The sequence below is a fragment of the Homalodisca vitripennis genome, chromosome 1 (assembly GCF_021130785.1).
Source record: "Homalodisca vitripennis isolate AUS2020 chromosome 1, UT_GWSS_2.1, whole genome shotgun sequence".
Lineage (NCBI taxonomy): Eukaryota > Metazoa > Arthropoda > Insecta > Hemiptera > Cicadellidae > Homalodisca > Homalodisca vitripennis.
Genome location: NC_060207.1, coordinates 190,638,186 through 190,652,949, shown reverse-complemented (window position 1 = coordinate 190,652,949; position 14,764 = coordinate 190,638,186). Strand labels below are relative to the sequence as shown.

At 34.7% G+C, this 14,764-nt stretch overlaps 1 protein-coding gene across 2 annotated transcripts in view; it reads left to right on the top strand.

Moving 5' to 3' along the window:
- Positions 1 to 10,532, top strand: part of LOC124352946 (probable E3 ubiquitin-protein ligase bre1) — a 32,978-nt gene extending 22,446 nt beyond the window's left edge. The window contains exons 9-12 of one of the 2 annotated variants that reach the window (XR_006921559.1): positions 8,710 to 8,829; positions 8,969 to 9,047; positions 9,915 to 10,011; positions 10,189 to 10,229. Coding sequence is in view for 1 of the 2 variants with exons in the window: in XM_046802687.1 (XP_046658643.1) it covers positions 9,915 to 10,011; positions 10,189 to 10,274 (183 nt within the window). In the remaining variant the exon portion in view is untranslated. Of the gene's footprint in view, positions 1 to 8,709; positions 8,830 to 8,968; positions 9,048 to 9,914; positions 10,012 to 10,188 lie in introns of both variants that reach the window. The other variant, XM_046802687.1, reaches the window with a different exon arrangement.
- The last annotated feature ends 4,232 nt before the right edge of the window (positions 10,533 to 14,764 follow it).

Sequence of the window (14,764 nt, the reverse complement as noted above, 5' to 3'; positions counted from 1 at the left end):
TAGTGATGTGCCACTCCTGGATATCCATAAGGTTATCCAGATTTAAGTGACACATCGGTTTTTGATGTACCCACTGTGGGTTCAACTGGAAGGTACAAACCAGCCAGAAGTGAACCCTCCAGGGGAGTTATCCTTCTGGGGAGGATTCCTTATCTCTCTGAAATTCAAAATCTATCGAAAAGGTGTAATCACTCGTCACATGTTTCGGAGATAACAATAGACAATAGACAGTTTCTTTATTCATGTACATAGAGTTACAGAATTGGCGTCAAGTAGGTAAAGGTAATAATTTAGGATATTAGTCAGCAATGTAGAAAACAGTGGATAAAGCATCATTTTAAGCACTATGATTAATGGTTCCTCCAGTTTATAAATTCTTCAAGGGAGTAAAATGTCCTCTGTAGAAACCATTCTTGGAGTTTCTTCTTGAAGCATTTCTGTCCACTGTTTATTTCAGATGGTCTGGAAGAATATTGAAGAGTTTTAGGTCTTGCATAGCTTGGCTTCCTCTCGTACAGAGCAAGACGATGAATTGGCAGAGCATAGTTCATGGCGTTCCGGGTGTTGTAATGGTGCATTTCTCCCAGCCTTGTAATGTTCTGTGAGACAGCATAGCAGATCACTTTCAGTCACAAACAGAGATATCACAGTCAAGATTTTAAGATTTTGAAAAGCTTGCCGGCAAGTAGCCTTTGGGTCTAGTCCTGCCAATGTTCTCACAGCTTTCTTTTGAAGTATTAGTACCCGTTGGAGATTCCCGATGGAAGAGTTTCCCCATACCACTAATCCATATCTTAGATGTGCTTCAAAGAGTGAGAAATAAGCAGTTTTTGCTGTGTCCCAGATTGCTCATTTTTGTTATTCTTTTTAATACATATAGGCTACTGCTGAGCTTTCTGCAGAGTTGGTCTACATGTGGAGTCCAGGTTAGATTGTTGTCAATGATGATTCCTAGGTAGTTAGCTTCATTTTTCAATTCAATATCTGGCAAGCCATGTATTACTGCACTTGCTCTTCCTAAGTTCAGTTGTTGGGTTTTGCGGTCATTTAATATAAGATTGTTTTGGTGACAGTATTGCTTTGCCATGTCCAGGGCTACAAAGGAAGATATTTCAAGTTCTGGTATTTGTTTCTCGGCCACCAGCAAGGCTGTGTCATCAGCATACATCATGACTTGGCAGAACTCTTGTAGATATTTTGGGAGGGTCATTAGTTAACAGAATAAAAAGCATTGGTCCAAGAACTGAGCCTTGGGGAACACCTCTGTCAATTAAAAGTGGTGGTGATCTAGTTTTATAAATTGTATTGTTTAATGTATATGCTATCTCTACTGTTTGTGATCTGCCTTTTAGATAACTTGACATCCACTTTCCAGAAAATCCCTCTTATCCCCATGTTCTTCATCTTTTCTAATATAAGATCATGCTCCAAGCAATCGAACGCCCTACTGAAATCCAGGAAAAATGCACTGATGGCAGTTCCTTCCTCTATTTCATTCAGCACAAGCTCAGTGAAATTTATTATGGCAGAAGTTGTTGATCTGCCTTTGAGGAATCCATGTTGCTGGCTTGTGATGATGTTGTTTACCGTCAGATGGTTCAAGAGTCTGACAAGGACAATTTTCTCAATTACTTTGGATATTGTTGATAGGAGGGATATGGGGCGGTAGTTATCGATTGAGGTGCTCGGATTCTTTTTGAGTTTAGGAAAGACTTTTGCTAGTTTTTAATGCTTTGGGAAAAATTCCTTGGGTGAAAGATAGGTTTATGATGAATGTAAGTGGAGGTGCAATTTCTTCCTTACAGTGTTTTAGCAGTATGGAGGACACTTCATCAATTCCAGAGGACGGTTTGGATTTAAAAGAAGATATGGTGTTTGTTACTTCGATGACTGATACTGGTAGAAAGTCAAGTCAGGAATATAGTCAGTTTCTAGCTCATTTAGTTGTGGCCTTTGTTTGTATCTGGCCAGCAGCAGTAAGAGTTTTCTCCGCCACTGAGACAAAATGTTGATTGATTGTTGAGCAATTTCAAGCGGCTCCTCAATCAGTTCATTTTTGACTAGTAGTTGAAGGTTGATGGAATCTTTTGTATTTTTACACCTTTCGTAGTTGATCACCTCCCAAAGGGCTCTTTGTTTGTTTTCACAGTTTTGAATGTAGTTCGATGTGATTTCTTTTCGCTTTTCCTTCAGTTTTAAGTCATATTCCCTTTTTTCTAGCAGCTGTTTCTGTTTTATTTTCTTCTGAAACTATGAAGTAGCATTCTGTCCCAGTGCTTGTAAGTAGTTGTGTTTTAGTGTTTGTGTATCCTCATCAATCACTATACCAAATTTTCTTTTTTTTCTTTGACCTTAATTTTTTGGTAGGACATGCTGTATTCAAGGCTAAAATCAAAGTATTATTAAAGCTGTCATAGGCCTGATCAACTTCTATTTTGTTGTAAACGTCCACACCAGGTTACGTTTGACAGTATAATTTTTAGTTGATTGAGATTTTCCTGATTATAACTGTCGACGTGTTGAGGATGGGAGTCTCAAGTTCTGGGGTTGCTTTTGGACGTTGATTGTGCTGATTTGCGCTTTGTGATCCGACAGTCCTGTAGTGATGACATCTACGTTGATGTCTTTAGAGTTTTAAGTTAGAGCATACCATGTCAATAGATGTGGCTGATGTTGAGGTGACTCTAGTTGGTGGTAGCTCTAGTCTTTCGATGTTATGACTGCTCAACATATTTTCTAGTTTGTTTCTGTTTTGGTTTTGTGTCAGCATGTCTATATTTATGTCTCCCATGATGATGGTAGGGCATTTCCATGTAGGTATTTTGTCTAAGGTACTTGAGATTATATTCAGGGCATCTTCAAGGTTTCGAACTTGGAGGTCTGTAGACGCCAAGAAGGTATACAGTTTTCTGCTTCACTTTAATATTGACTGCATATTGTTCACAAATCATCTTCTTCAGAGGTTGTGTCTTTACTTTCTACTACATTTCCAAGTGATTCATGAGCGTATACGGCCACTCCTCCTTTTCTCGAAAACTTTCTGGAAAACCCCCCAATTAATATGTAATCTCTTAGTTTGGTATGTAGAAGTGGTAATCTTTTAGACTATGCTCTGTCAAGACTACAATCTGAGGTTTTGTGGTATGAAGTAAGTGGTCAAGCTGGTTTGTCTTTGTTCATTAATGAGTCAATATTTTGGTGGAGTATTTTTAGCTTTTTTAGAGGGTTTATACTTTTAGTTTCAGTTGGGAAGTTTATGGTTCTTGTAAGTTTTCTAGTAAAGGCTTTTTTGGTGTGTCTGCAGGATGTTTTGTTCAGTTTTGCTGATTGTTTCTGCGGATGTTTCTTTTTGCTTTTCTCCTAAGTCTGTGTGTTGTCTCTAAAAAAATGTTTTTGAGTTTTATGCCCATGATGTTATAGTTTACAGCCATATGGTATTTTATAAAATTATTACTGCTAAAGAAGTCATCTAGAGTTTGGTCCTCTGTCATGTTTTGAGTTTAAGTGGTTAGCAGATGAAGTCTTCAGACAGTCAGTATAGTCTGCTAGTTTTAAAAGTGGAGTTGGGGTTTAGGTGGTGAACATCTGCTCCACTACAATGATGTTGAAAGTCCTCGTCATCACTTGGAGTGAAGTCCAAACCGTTACTTGGGACCTGGCCTGTTATCTGTAGGGTTAGGGTTTTCATCTTGGCTGGATACCTCTGTCAATGTTGTTGTAGACAGTTTTTAGTTGGGGGTTTGACTGGTTCCCCCCGTTAATCCTGTTTCCAGTAGAGTTGTCAATTGGCTGGATACCTCTGTCAATGTTGGTGTGGACAGTTTTTTAGTTGGGGGTTTGACTGGTTCCCTCCGTTAATCCTGTTGCCTGTAGAGTTGTCATGAGGCTAGGTTCAGTTGCCTGTAGGGTTGTCATTTGGCTGGATACCTCTGTCAATGTTATTGTAGACAGTTTTTTTAGTTGGGGTTTGACTGGTTCCCCCCCGTTAATCCTGTTTCCAGGAGTAGTTGTCAATTGGCTGGATACCTCTGTCAATGTTGTTGTAGACAGTTTTTTAGTTGGGGTTTGACTGGTTCCCCCGTTAATCCTGTTTCAGGAGAGTTGTCAATGGCTGGATACCTCTGTCAATGTTGGTGTAGACAGTTTTTTTTTTAGTTGGGGTTTGACTGGTTCCCTCCGTTAATCCTGTTGCCTGTAGAGTTGTCGAGAAGCTAGGTTCAGATGCCTGTAGGGTTGTCAGTTGGCTGGATACCTCTGTCAGTGTTGTTGGCAGTTTTTTAGTCGGAGGTGGATTTTGTTCCCCCAATTAACCCTGTTTCCTGTAAAGTAGTAGTTGATGGTCTACTTTTTGCCACCTGCAGGGAGATGCTGAAAACATTGCCTTTTCCATTAAAAGCTCTTGATTTTCTGAGACTTGTGTTTGTCTGGCCCTGTGACTTCGGTTTTTCTTTATTTTGTTTACAGTAGTCAAGACTAGAGGCTGTTTTTTCTTTGTCACGTTGTTTGGAGTTATTGTCAAGTTGAGCAGCAATATCCCTAATCTTAAGATCTGCTTCATTTTGCCTCTGTCTTAGCTTAGCTAGTTCCAGGAGAAATGATGAGTTTGTGATAGTAGTCAAGGTTTCATTGTATGTTTGGGTCTCTGTTGATTTATACGATTTTGGGTTTTGCAGTTTGTTGGCACTTTCATGTGAACAATTTTCTTCATTATTCATCTTCAAATTGATTTTTTTCAAGATTGGTTATCTTTTGTGAATATTGTGTGAGCAGTTGGGTTTGAGTGTAATCATGGTCTTCAAATAAATTTTGTAGTTCTGATTGGTTTTGTTTTACTTTTTTCCAATTCTAATAGTGTGTCATGCAGTTTTTTCTTGGAGAGTTTCAATTTGTTCTACATATTTTTCCTCAGCTGCTAGAAGATCCTCCATTTTGGCTTCCATGCTAGCCAAGGTAATCTCTAGTTTGGAGTTACACTCATGTTTGCTTTGGATATCTTGTTGAAGTTTGTTATTTTCATGTAACAGACCACATTATAAAATTAAATTTGCTGTATGGCTTCATTATTGTGGTTATAATTGCTCGATACGACGCACATAAGACAACAAAAAAACCACAATTACTCAGTTTTCACAACTAGCTCAGCACAGCACACACATAGCAGGCACAGCATTATATTGGAAATCCCCATCTCACCTAATCTTACTTGAGATGCTTTATGGTGCAAGGAAAGATTTACTTCTTAGATTGTTTACTAGCTAAGAGGACATTAATGTTTATGTACAGTAAACTTCTCCAAAGTAAATATTACTATTAGTACAAAGATATTTGTATGTTCAAAGACAAAAGAAAATTCTTGTATTTTATCCATTTAAGCTGAAGTGTACTGGGGATTCTCATTATCTTGATTATCATGTTATATCTAAATAACAATAATAACACAAATAAGAGTAAGATTAGACCAGGTAATAATGAATAATTGTCAGTATTCTTCAACAATTTATTATTAAAATAACCATTTATAAAAAGAAATTACTTTGAAAATGTTCAAACTAAATTTAATTTAAAATGTTAATAATAAGAAAGTATTTTCTAATGTTATTTAACAGTTAATAATAAGGAATCAGAAAAAAACTGTAGCAGTACTATGCCCAGTTATAACATGTTCACTTTACTCATACAAAAGCTAGTAGCTATTTAAAAAATGTCTTAGTAGTATTAGCAGATATTACGTTTTTGTTTACTTATTGTTTGCACAATATCAATCTCCCTGACTGTATTTTTATTGATACTGTATTACCATTTTCAAAAACCATTTATCATTAAAAAAAAGACTATTAATCGATAACATTTGATCTCTCACAAGGTCTACTTGTCAAGGTCAAGGTATAAATGATCATATTTCCTCATACTCAATGTGTATAGGATTTCTTCATCTGAATTATTTGGTGTATTCCACTTGTATTTTTTTACTTACTTGATTTTACTAACACCAAGAGTGCGTAATTGAAACAAACTATTGAAAAATCATGACTTTTTAAAACTATCTTAGTCTTTAAAAGAAATTCCACTTTAACTGTAACTTTGTGATTTATAAATTATTGTAATACCGTATGTCAATTGTGTTTATTGTAATACCACATTTGATCAAACTGAATGGCAATGTTTAGTGCGTTATTTTAAAAGTAAATAACTCTAATGATTACATAGTATGTAGGGGAGACACGGGCAAAGCGGCCAGCACGGGCAAAGTGGTCAGTAGGGGTTATTTTGTCCCTGTAAGGTGCTGCTACCTAGCGGCAGTCAGGTCACTTACGTTGCAGCCCGTTACACGTGTTCTGAGAAAGTGTGGAAGCCGATTGTTTGTGTTTGCAGATTTTATGAAGAAAACAGTGATTTTTCCTACTGGTGATCTAAGGTATGTACTTAATACTATATTTTTTTGTATTTATATTTTGATTCCCCGAGGTTTATCAAGCACATTGCTTAAGAAACGTATACATTTACCCTTAGTTTTATGTTTCAGTTGAGTTTATAGGTTCAGTTGATTTTGTTGTAGAGCGATCCAAATTAATGGCGTCGCTTAGGGCAAAATGGCCATTCAGGCAAGTGGGCAAAGTGGCCAAGATGTCCACTTTGCCCGTGATTGTTTTCTATTGGGATATTCATACAATCCATTATTATTATTCTCTTAATGTTATGCTACTCTGAAGTATAGTATGTAAATTCTAATTTTTGTAATTAAATAAATGTTATCGGATTTGATTTCGTGCAAAACCGTTAAAGTGTATTAAAGAATGGCTGTGTTATAAAACCTTTTATATTTAACAATATTATATTACATAGTGTTATTGAATATCGTAGTTAGCAATGTACATTGCTTAATAATAATATGTTATAGACAATAGTTTACTATTATTTTACCCACATTATAGGCTGTTTACGTCTATATATCTGATTTAAATATTTAATAGGCATGACAGTAAACAGGCAACATATTATTATTATATACCTAACTTAGTATAATATATTTAAAATTTTAATTATATGCCTAGTAACCCTATGTAACACTTTTTATAATGCCTACTAAACATTGTAAGAGAGCAACAAAAAAAAGCAAAATTAATACTTATATTGATATAATTTCATATACTATGAAGCCAACTTATTAGATCGCAAGTGTGGCATTGTGCCACTAAACCAAGATGTTTTTCACAGAAGCTGATTACGTTGCTGCCGAATGCACCGATGTGCTTCCTCAACAGTTCAGACCTGTTCAACAAGAGCGTGAAACATGTCAAACTGAAGACCCGTACTTGAATCACCTCAAGAAGGTATATGCCTACCGTTTGAAAGATCAAGAAGTTCAATCTGAACCTGGAGAAGAAATCCTACTGCAACCAAGACCAACTTCCAAGCCACAACAAGGTCCTCCTTCCAGTTCAAAACCTGGCCTTCTTCCAGTCCACAACCTGAGCCTTCTTCCAGTCCCACAACCTGGGCCTTCTTCCAGTTCACAACCTGGGCCTTCTTCCAGCTCACTAATAGGACCTTCCTTTGCTGTAAGTCCAAAGGATATAATTCCTTTACCTAAAACAAAAGCTGTTAAGAAGACAAAAACAGGAAAAAAGGAACCGCTGCTGTATTGACCTCAAGCCCATATAAATTGGAGTTAGAACAAGCAAAAAAGGAAAAAGAAAAAAAAGAAAGGGAAAAGGAGATGAGAAGGACTTTGAAGGCACAAAAGAAAAGGGAGAAAGAAGAAAAAGGAAAGGTTTCGTGTCCAAAAAGAAAATCCACAGTCGCAGTATCAAGCAAATCAGAACAGGGAAATAAAAAAAGGAAGTGTGGAGTAAAAGTGAAACGTCAACTACAATTTGAAGAAAACTCTGACAGTGATGTAAGTGACGCTGATTGTCTCTACTGCAGTGAACTGTATTTCCTGTTCAAAGGATTGTGAAGGATGGGTAAGATGCTCTGAATGCCACCCGCTGGGCCCACGAAGCTTGTGCAGGGTTGTGAGGAGGAGGACGACGGCTTCTTGTGCGAACATTGCCATTAAGAAGAAAAACCTAAACTGAATTATTTAGGCCAATTTAATTTTTTTGCCAATTTCTTATATTCTTTACTCCAGTTTTTATATTAGGTAGTCCAATAATACTTTGTAATAAATTTATGATCTTGATATAATTATGTTTGCTCTTTATCACAACAACGGGCAAAGTTGCCACATATGGCCACTTTGCCCTACCCCTGTGGGTAAAGTGGCCATTTTGCAGTAAATTGAAAAAAAATTTTTTTAATACAAAAGGTGATACTTATAGTGTTTCTCAGTTATACCAATAGATAGGTAACTAAATATGTAATATACTCACATAATATTTATTTTAACAAATTTAATTTTGAATAAATAATAAATAAAAAAACCCTTAGAGTGGCCACTTTGCCCGGGTCTCCCCTACTATTACATATAAAACTGTATCATAATTTGTCAATCGATTTAAAACTCTAATGTAAATTCCTCTGTTATGTGATTTAGAAGTGTTTTACTTCCTTTTTAGTTTATATTAAAATATAAATAATTTCAACTTACATGTTAATCATAAAAATTTATGTAAAACTTGCTCCTGCGTGCTTTGAAGCCAGCTAGTAAACTCAAGTAGTTTTTATTTTATAATTTAATCCTAAATGTTTATAATTATTGTTATTCAGGACCTGAAATCTCAGTTAGCTGCTACTTGCAAAGAATTATCTAATTTACATAACAAGAAAATCAAAGCTAAGACACAGACCTCTACACCCTCTGATAACCAAAGTGCTGACAATTCAATGGTAATTGCAACAATTGTATTTTAAATGAAATTTTTAGTTAATATTTTTTCTGCCTTGTTCCTCTCAAGTTATTGTTAATTTGTAATATATTTGTTGGCCCTATGATTTGGTAATCAAACTTTTATTCTTTACTTTTCAGATTTTTTTTAGATGAAAATTTTACTCTTGATAGTACAATACCGTTTGAGAGATCACTTCTGGCTGAGTTACAAGACAAGGTAATGTTACGGTAAATTATGGAATAATTTTACAAGACCAATTAAGGAATGTGATGAAATATACGAGTATTACTTAATCTGTGTTAATTTAAGTCTTTGTATTTCCATACCAATCAAAATTGGAAATCCCATAAAGTAACATACTGTAATGTAATATTAATATATACCATTAATCTTATGATTTTTAATGTGATAAAAATGCAATGAATAGGTTTTTAATACATTTTGAAAATATCCAAAATGTATCAAATGTTTCTGTTTAACTATGTAAAAGTTATAGAACAAGTGGTTGTTGATGTCTCAGTTTCAAGAAACTATGGTAACAGATTTACTAAAAAGAAGTATAGGTGTGTAAATAATGAATGACATATCATAATGTTGCAATGTATCCTTAGTTTTGTCTTATTTAAACATTTTTATTTTAATAACTTTTTAGAAAAATAATTGTGTACAATAAGCTCGAGTTAGGATCAAATCAAATCTGTTTTATTACTGAGATAATAATTACATTGTATGGCAAACGTCAATTTATAAGGATGTCTTATTAATTTCTGTCATTCATACTATAATACACATACAATCTTTACAATCACACCTCTTTCATTTATCACCAATGCAACCCACTTTGAACAGCGGGGTCAGTCTTTTAATTGGGCAGCCTCCCAGTTGAAAGCCAAAAAATAAGCTGCATTATAATATGCTTGAGACAATATGAAGCGTTTTAGGCGAGTTTTAACGATCATCTTACAACAGACATTACATATTCTGTGAAAAAATATTCTAACTTTTGGAGTATACATAATGTTGTGTTAAAAATCTGTTTGTTCTTATAAAAAGTGATTTTGATCAACATCTCTTTGTTTATAGGAAAATCAAAAGCCTTGCTCGTGTGATTGTTTGAAAGACTTGCCTTTTACTACAAGCTCCCCTGTGTCTTCGGAGAAATCTCACGTTACAAAATCAGGTTAATGTTGTAATTAAAATATCTATTGTATATCATCCAAGTTCATTTCTTAAACGCTAATATATTATTACTTATACTCTATTTTCCATTTGATAAATATTTAATAAAATTTGAGCTAACATACCGGTTATTATTATTTAAATGGGAGATAAGACTTAGTTTTCTCAATTGTTGTAGAAGTCGCAGTTGGCACAGAGGAGAAGACAGTCTCACACCAAGCTACCATGACAACTTTCCAGGTGTGTATATTTAATTTTTATTAATTGACAGTAAACATAATTGATGCTATGGCTACCAAACAACATGTATGACGTCAGCTATGTTGTAAAAAACTGCTTCTATACGGTGCTGTTATTTTGTAACTAAGCAATAATATGTACAATTGAACAAACATGTTCTCAATGAGATTATGAGATTTTAATGTGTTATTGTTGTCTCATTCAGGTTATACATGTAAATAATAATCCATTGAATATCCGATAAATAGTTAAGATTTAATTTCAATAGTTCAGAAATTAACATAACGGTTGTTTGAAATAAATGCTATATTTTTAACAGTAAATGTTATTATTCCAATACAAATTTGGTTCTAAAGCTTTATTGCTATGAATAAAACAGATAATTTCCCTAACTCGTGTTTATACACCTGTTTAATGAAAAGTCTTTTTTGAATGATCACCATTCTTTGAACAAATTTTAATTGTTGTATTTTTATGAACAGCGGATTTTAATTAAACAGGTGATTATTATTTCCATCCTGCACTAAAATATCATGAAAATATTCACAATTATATGATAATCCGTTCTCTCACAATCAGTTTAAGCCTGTATAAATAATGGGACCTTAACATGAATAAGTTAAACAATTTGAAGTTTAAGTACAAAAAGTCAAAAGTTGGATGTTCTTAAAAAAAGATATTACACAATTCTTTTAAGGAAATATACCTGCCTCTCTTCTCTAACTGAGTTAGTCATATTATATTATTTAATATTTTGTAATTACATGGTATATTAGTGAATGAGAGAAAACTTTAGTGTATTAATTAGTATAATTTATTAATTATTCCATATTGTTAAAGTTTTTAAAGCTTTATAGTTTTGTGGCAGCATTATTCTCTCTTTAATATAGGGTGAGGCAATGAGAACTCCACACAAATTTAATACTTTCAATATTTGACTGCTAAATAACATATACAGACATGGGTAATACTGCGCACTTTTACTTTGTCAAAGTCGTCATTTTTCTAAAACCATTTTCTTTAAATGACGACTTTGAACCTGCTGACATTCCTCAAGGCGGTTAAAAAAGCCGCTGAACCTTTCTTCCAGAATTTCTTGAGTGGGGGGGGGGGTGGGGGGGGGGGGGGGTGGGGGGGGGGGGGGGTGGGGGGGGGGGGGGGTGGGGGGGGGGGGGGGTGGGGGGGGGGGGGGGTGGGGGGGATTGCCCTTAATCTAAAAAAAGAAAACAAACAAGAAAGTTTCAAATGGTGGAAAACTTACAGAATTAGCGAGTAATGTGGAACCTTATTTTAAACCTTTTTTTAAACGTTTTGTGTGAGTTACTTCAAAACAATTTAGTGGCTATTATTGGATTAAATTAGAACATTTTGAGATTTTAATACAAGACCTGCTGCTTTTCAACATCTTGTTTCATTAATTTAATTTAAAATATTTTAAACATATTCCTTCTATATGTCTTGGGGTTTGTTTATTGTTTCTTAGTTATAACTCTAACTGTTCTCCTAATATACGTTTAGGACACCTTAGATGGGCTTACCTTGTACATCATAAAACTAAATATGTCAATTTATAATATTGTCATATTTTAAACCACTGAATATTTTTCAGTTGGGTTGGTAGTTATGTAATAAAGTGCTAGGATATAGCTTTTTCCATAAACAATACAATATCTGAAACATGTTCTACTGCCTATTTCTTAATGTTATGTTACAATCTTATACTCTTTTTGCGTGATAATTTCGTAATTACTCTATGAGGTATTTTTAGTTAGAATGGAAACATTTTCTATCGTCCCACAAGGGGGCAGCTCTTTTACTCTACGAATTCGTTGTCTCAACGACCCTATTTTTATATTTGCAATATTAGTGTTGTGTCTTTTTACACTACTAAATCGTTGACTCAAACGACCCTTTCTGAAAAAAATAACAAATAACAGAGGGTCTTTTTACTCTACGAAGCGTTGTGACAACGACCCGATTTACAAAGAAAACTAAAATTTCAATCAAAAGGTTCTTTGTCACAACGACCCTTATACAGAATATAAGGATAAGAACTACAAATAGGTTCGTTGACACAACGAACCCTTTTTCCATTATTTTTATCTAATTCATTTAATTGGGCCGTTTACACTACGGATCTTTGTATCAACGGCCCATAATATAAATTAAAAGTTGAAAAGTAGAGAAAAAGGTTTCGTAGAATCAACAACCTAGTTTCAGAATAAGGTTGAAATATATGCATTAAGGGGTCGTTGACGCAAAGACCCTATAATGCATCTAACCTCAAATAAGACATTCTAGGGCGTTTACTCAACTGATCATTGTCTCAACGCCCCTCCGTCCCAAACAAGCGCTTTAAAACGAAACAGGGTCAATCAGTCAACTCCTGGCCCGATAGGCATGAAGGCGCTGCGTCTGTGCCGAGTTTAGTCCTAACATCTGGTATAAGGGTACCTAAATACTTTGTACAAGTATTATATGTAAATATTTTGTTTATTATACGTGTATATTATTGAACTATATTTAAAGTCTGGTAACAGTTGTATTTATAAAATATAAGAAATATTTTTAAGACATACATTTCTGGTTATGATTCCCATTTCTTGTTTATGTATTCAAAATATATTTCACTCATATACATAAACTGAAATAATGTAACTGTCATTCATATTTCTACTTCTGTCGGAAACAGGTTGAGGTTTCTAATTATTATTAAATGGTTAATCAAACCACGTTACCCAACGTTCAAATTAAAGTTAAAATGAAACAACACTAATACTAGATTTTGACAACTTCAGCTCGAAACATGCACTATGAGGGAATTCGATTGACAGTGCCGAAGCCACTCATCTAAGAAGGACGGAAAATGTAATTTCTGTATGTCTGTATGACCGCACAATATATCGAAAACGAATTGACTTAAATATGGTTATTGATTTATAGCGATCACTTTTAAATTACTATTGCGGTTAAACCGTTCAGTGACGGGAAAATCGCAGGAGAAATAAATTTGTAAGCCAAACTGTGTACAATCATATGAAATTTTTAGATGTGGCATGGGTAACACAAATACCCTATCCATCCGCAAGATATTTCTAAAAATATTCTTTTTTCATATCTTTTAAATTTTATATGAAATCTTCATTTATACATAGACAAGAAGGAGCTCCATTTCGGCGCATGTATACTCATATTTTTGGCTGAGCGTCATTGTATCCTGTCATTCAGTAGACTGGCACACTGATTTCTATATGTCAGGGGGATGTAAAAATTTCTTTTTGTATGATTATCTGGCTGTCAGTCATGTCACCAACGACCAGAATATCAATAGTTATTAACGACATTTATTCAATACCACATCGACACAAAACACAACATTACAAAATATTGCAATCGCAAGCACTGCCAACGTACGCTCAGCTGTCCATCAATGCTCAGCTGTTTATATTTCACATTTCAACACTACGGTTGGGATGTTATCCTTAAAATAATGAACCCACGTCAACTTAGACATTTATTGTAGGTGTTGTTTTATTTTTATCAGCATAGAATTTTCAGAGTTTGATATAGAGGGTGACTGTTTTGATGATGAAATCGTTTTGAGATCATACAGTGATGTTGTAAACCTATTTCAATGATGAGTTTCCAGACCGCATCATTCCTATTAAAAAGTGTGCAGTGTCGAGGATAGTACACCGCTTCAATGAGGCACACGGTGTTAAAAACTGGCCAAGTTCAGATAGGCTCCCACAATTCATGAAGTTAAAAAGATTAGATGTAATGCAATATTTACGTAGAAAATCCCCATTTATCTTTGGGAACAGAATAATGTTTGCAAAAAACAAATCCTCGTCGGGAATTAAAAAAAACCTTTTTAAAGTTCAATTATTACAAGAGCTTGACTTTGAAGATGACTTTGATCGTTGAGTTGAGTTTTGTGCAAATATGATGAATAAACTAGACACGGAACCGGAAATAAACAGAATATTGTTTAGTGATGAGGCCACATTCATAAGCAATCGTACCGTAAATAGGCATAACTTTCGGTATTGGTCCGATGTAAATCCACATTGGTATATTGAAGCTCATACATAATATAATATCCATAAAAAATTTTGTATTTTGGCAGGAATAATTAACACCACATTAGTTGAAACGTTCATAATTGATGGGAATTTAAAACACTGAAAATATTTAGAAATGCTTGTCAATCAGACTATGCCTGCACATGTTTGGACAGGAGACCGGCAACATTTGGTTACAACAAGATGGTGCACCGCCACATTATGGCCGGAATGTGCGACAATATTTGACAATACTTTCCGAAGAAGGTGGATAGGTCGAAGGGGAGCTGTGGAATGGCCAGCAAGATCTCCTGAATTCAATCCTCTAGACTATTTCTTCTGGGGCCACCTGAAAAATTTAGACTACCAAACGAAGCCAAATGTATATTCTGTAATGAACAAGTAGTACATAGTAGCTGTATAAATCGTTACAAGTATTGACATGCCCTA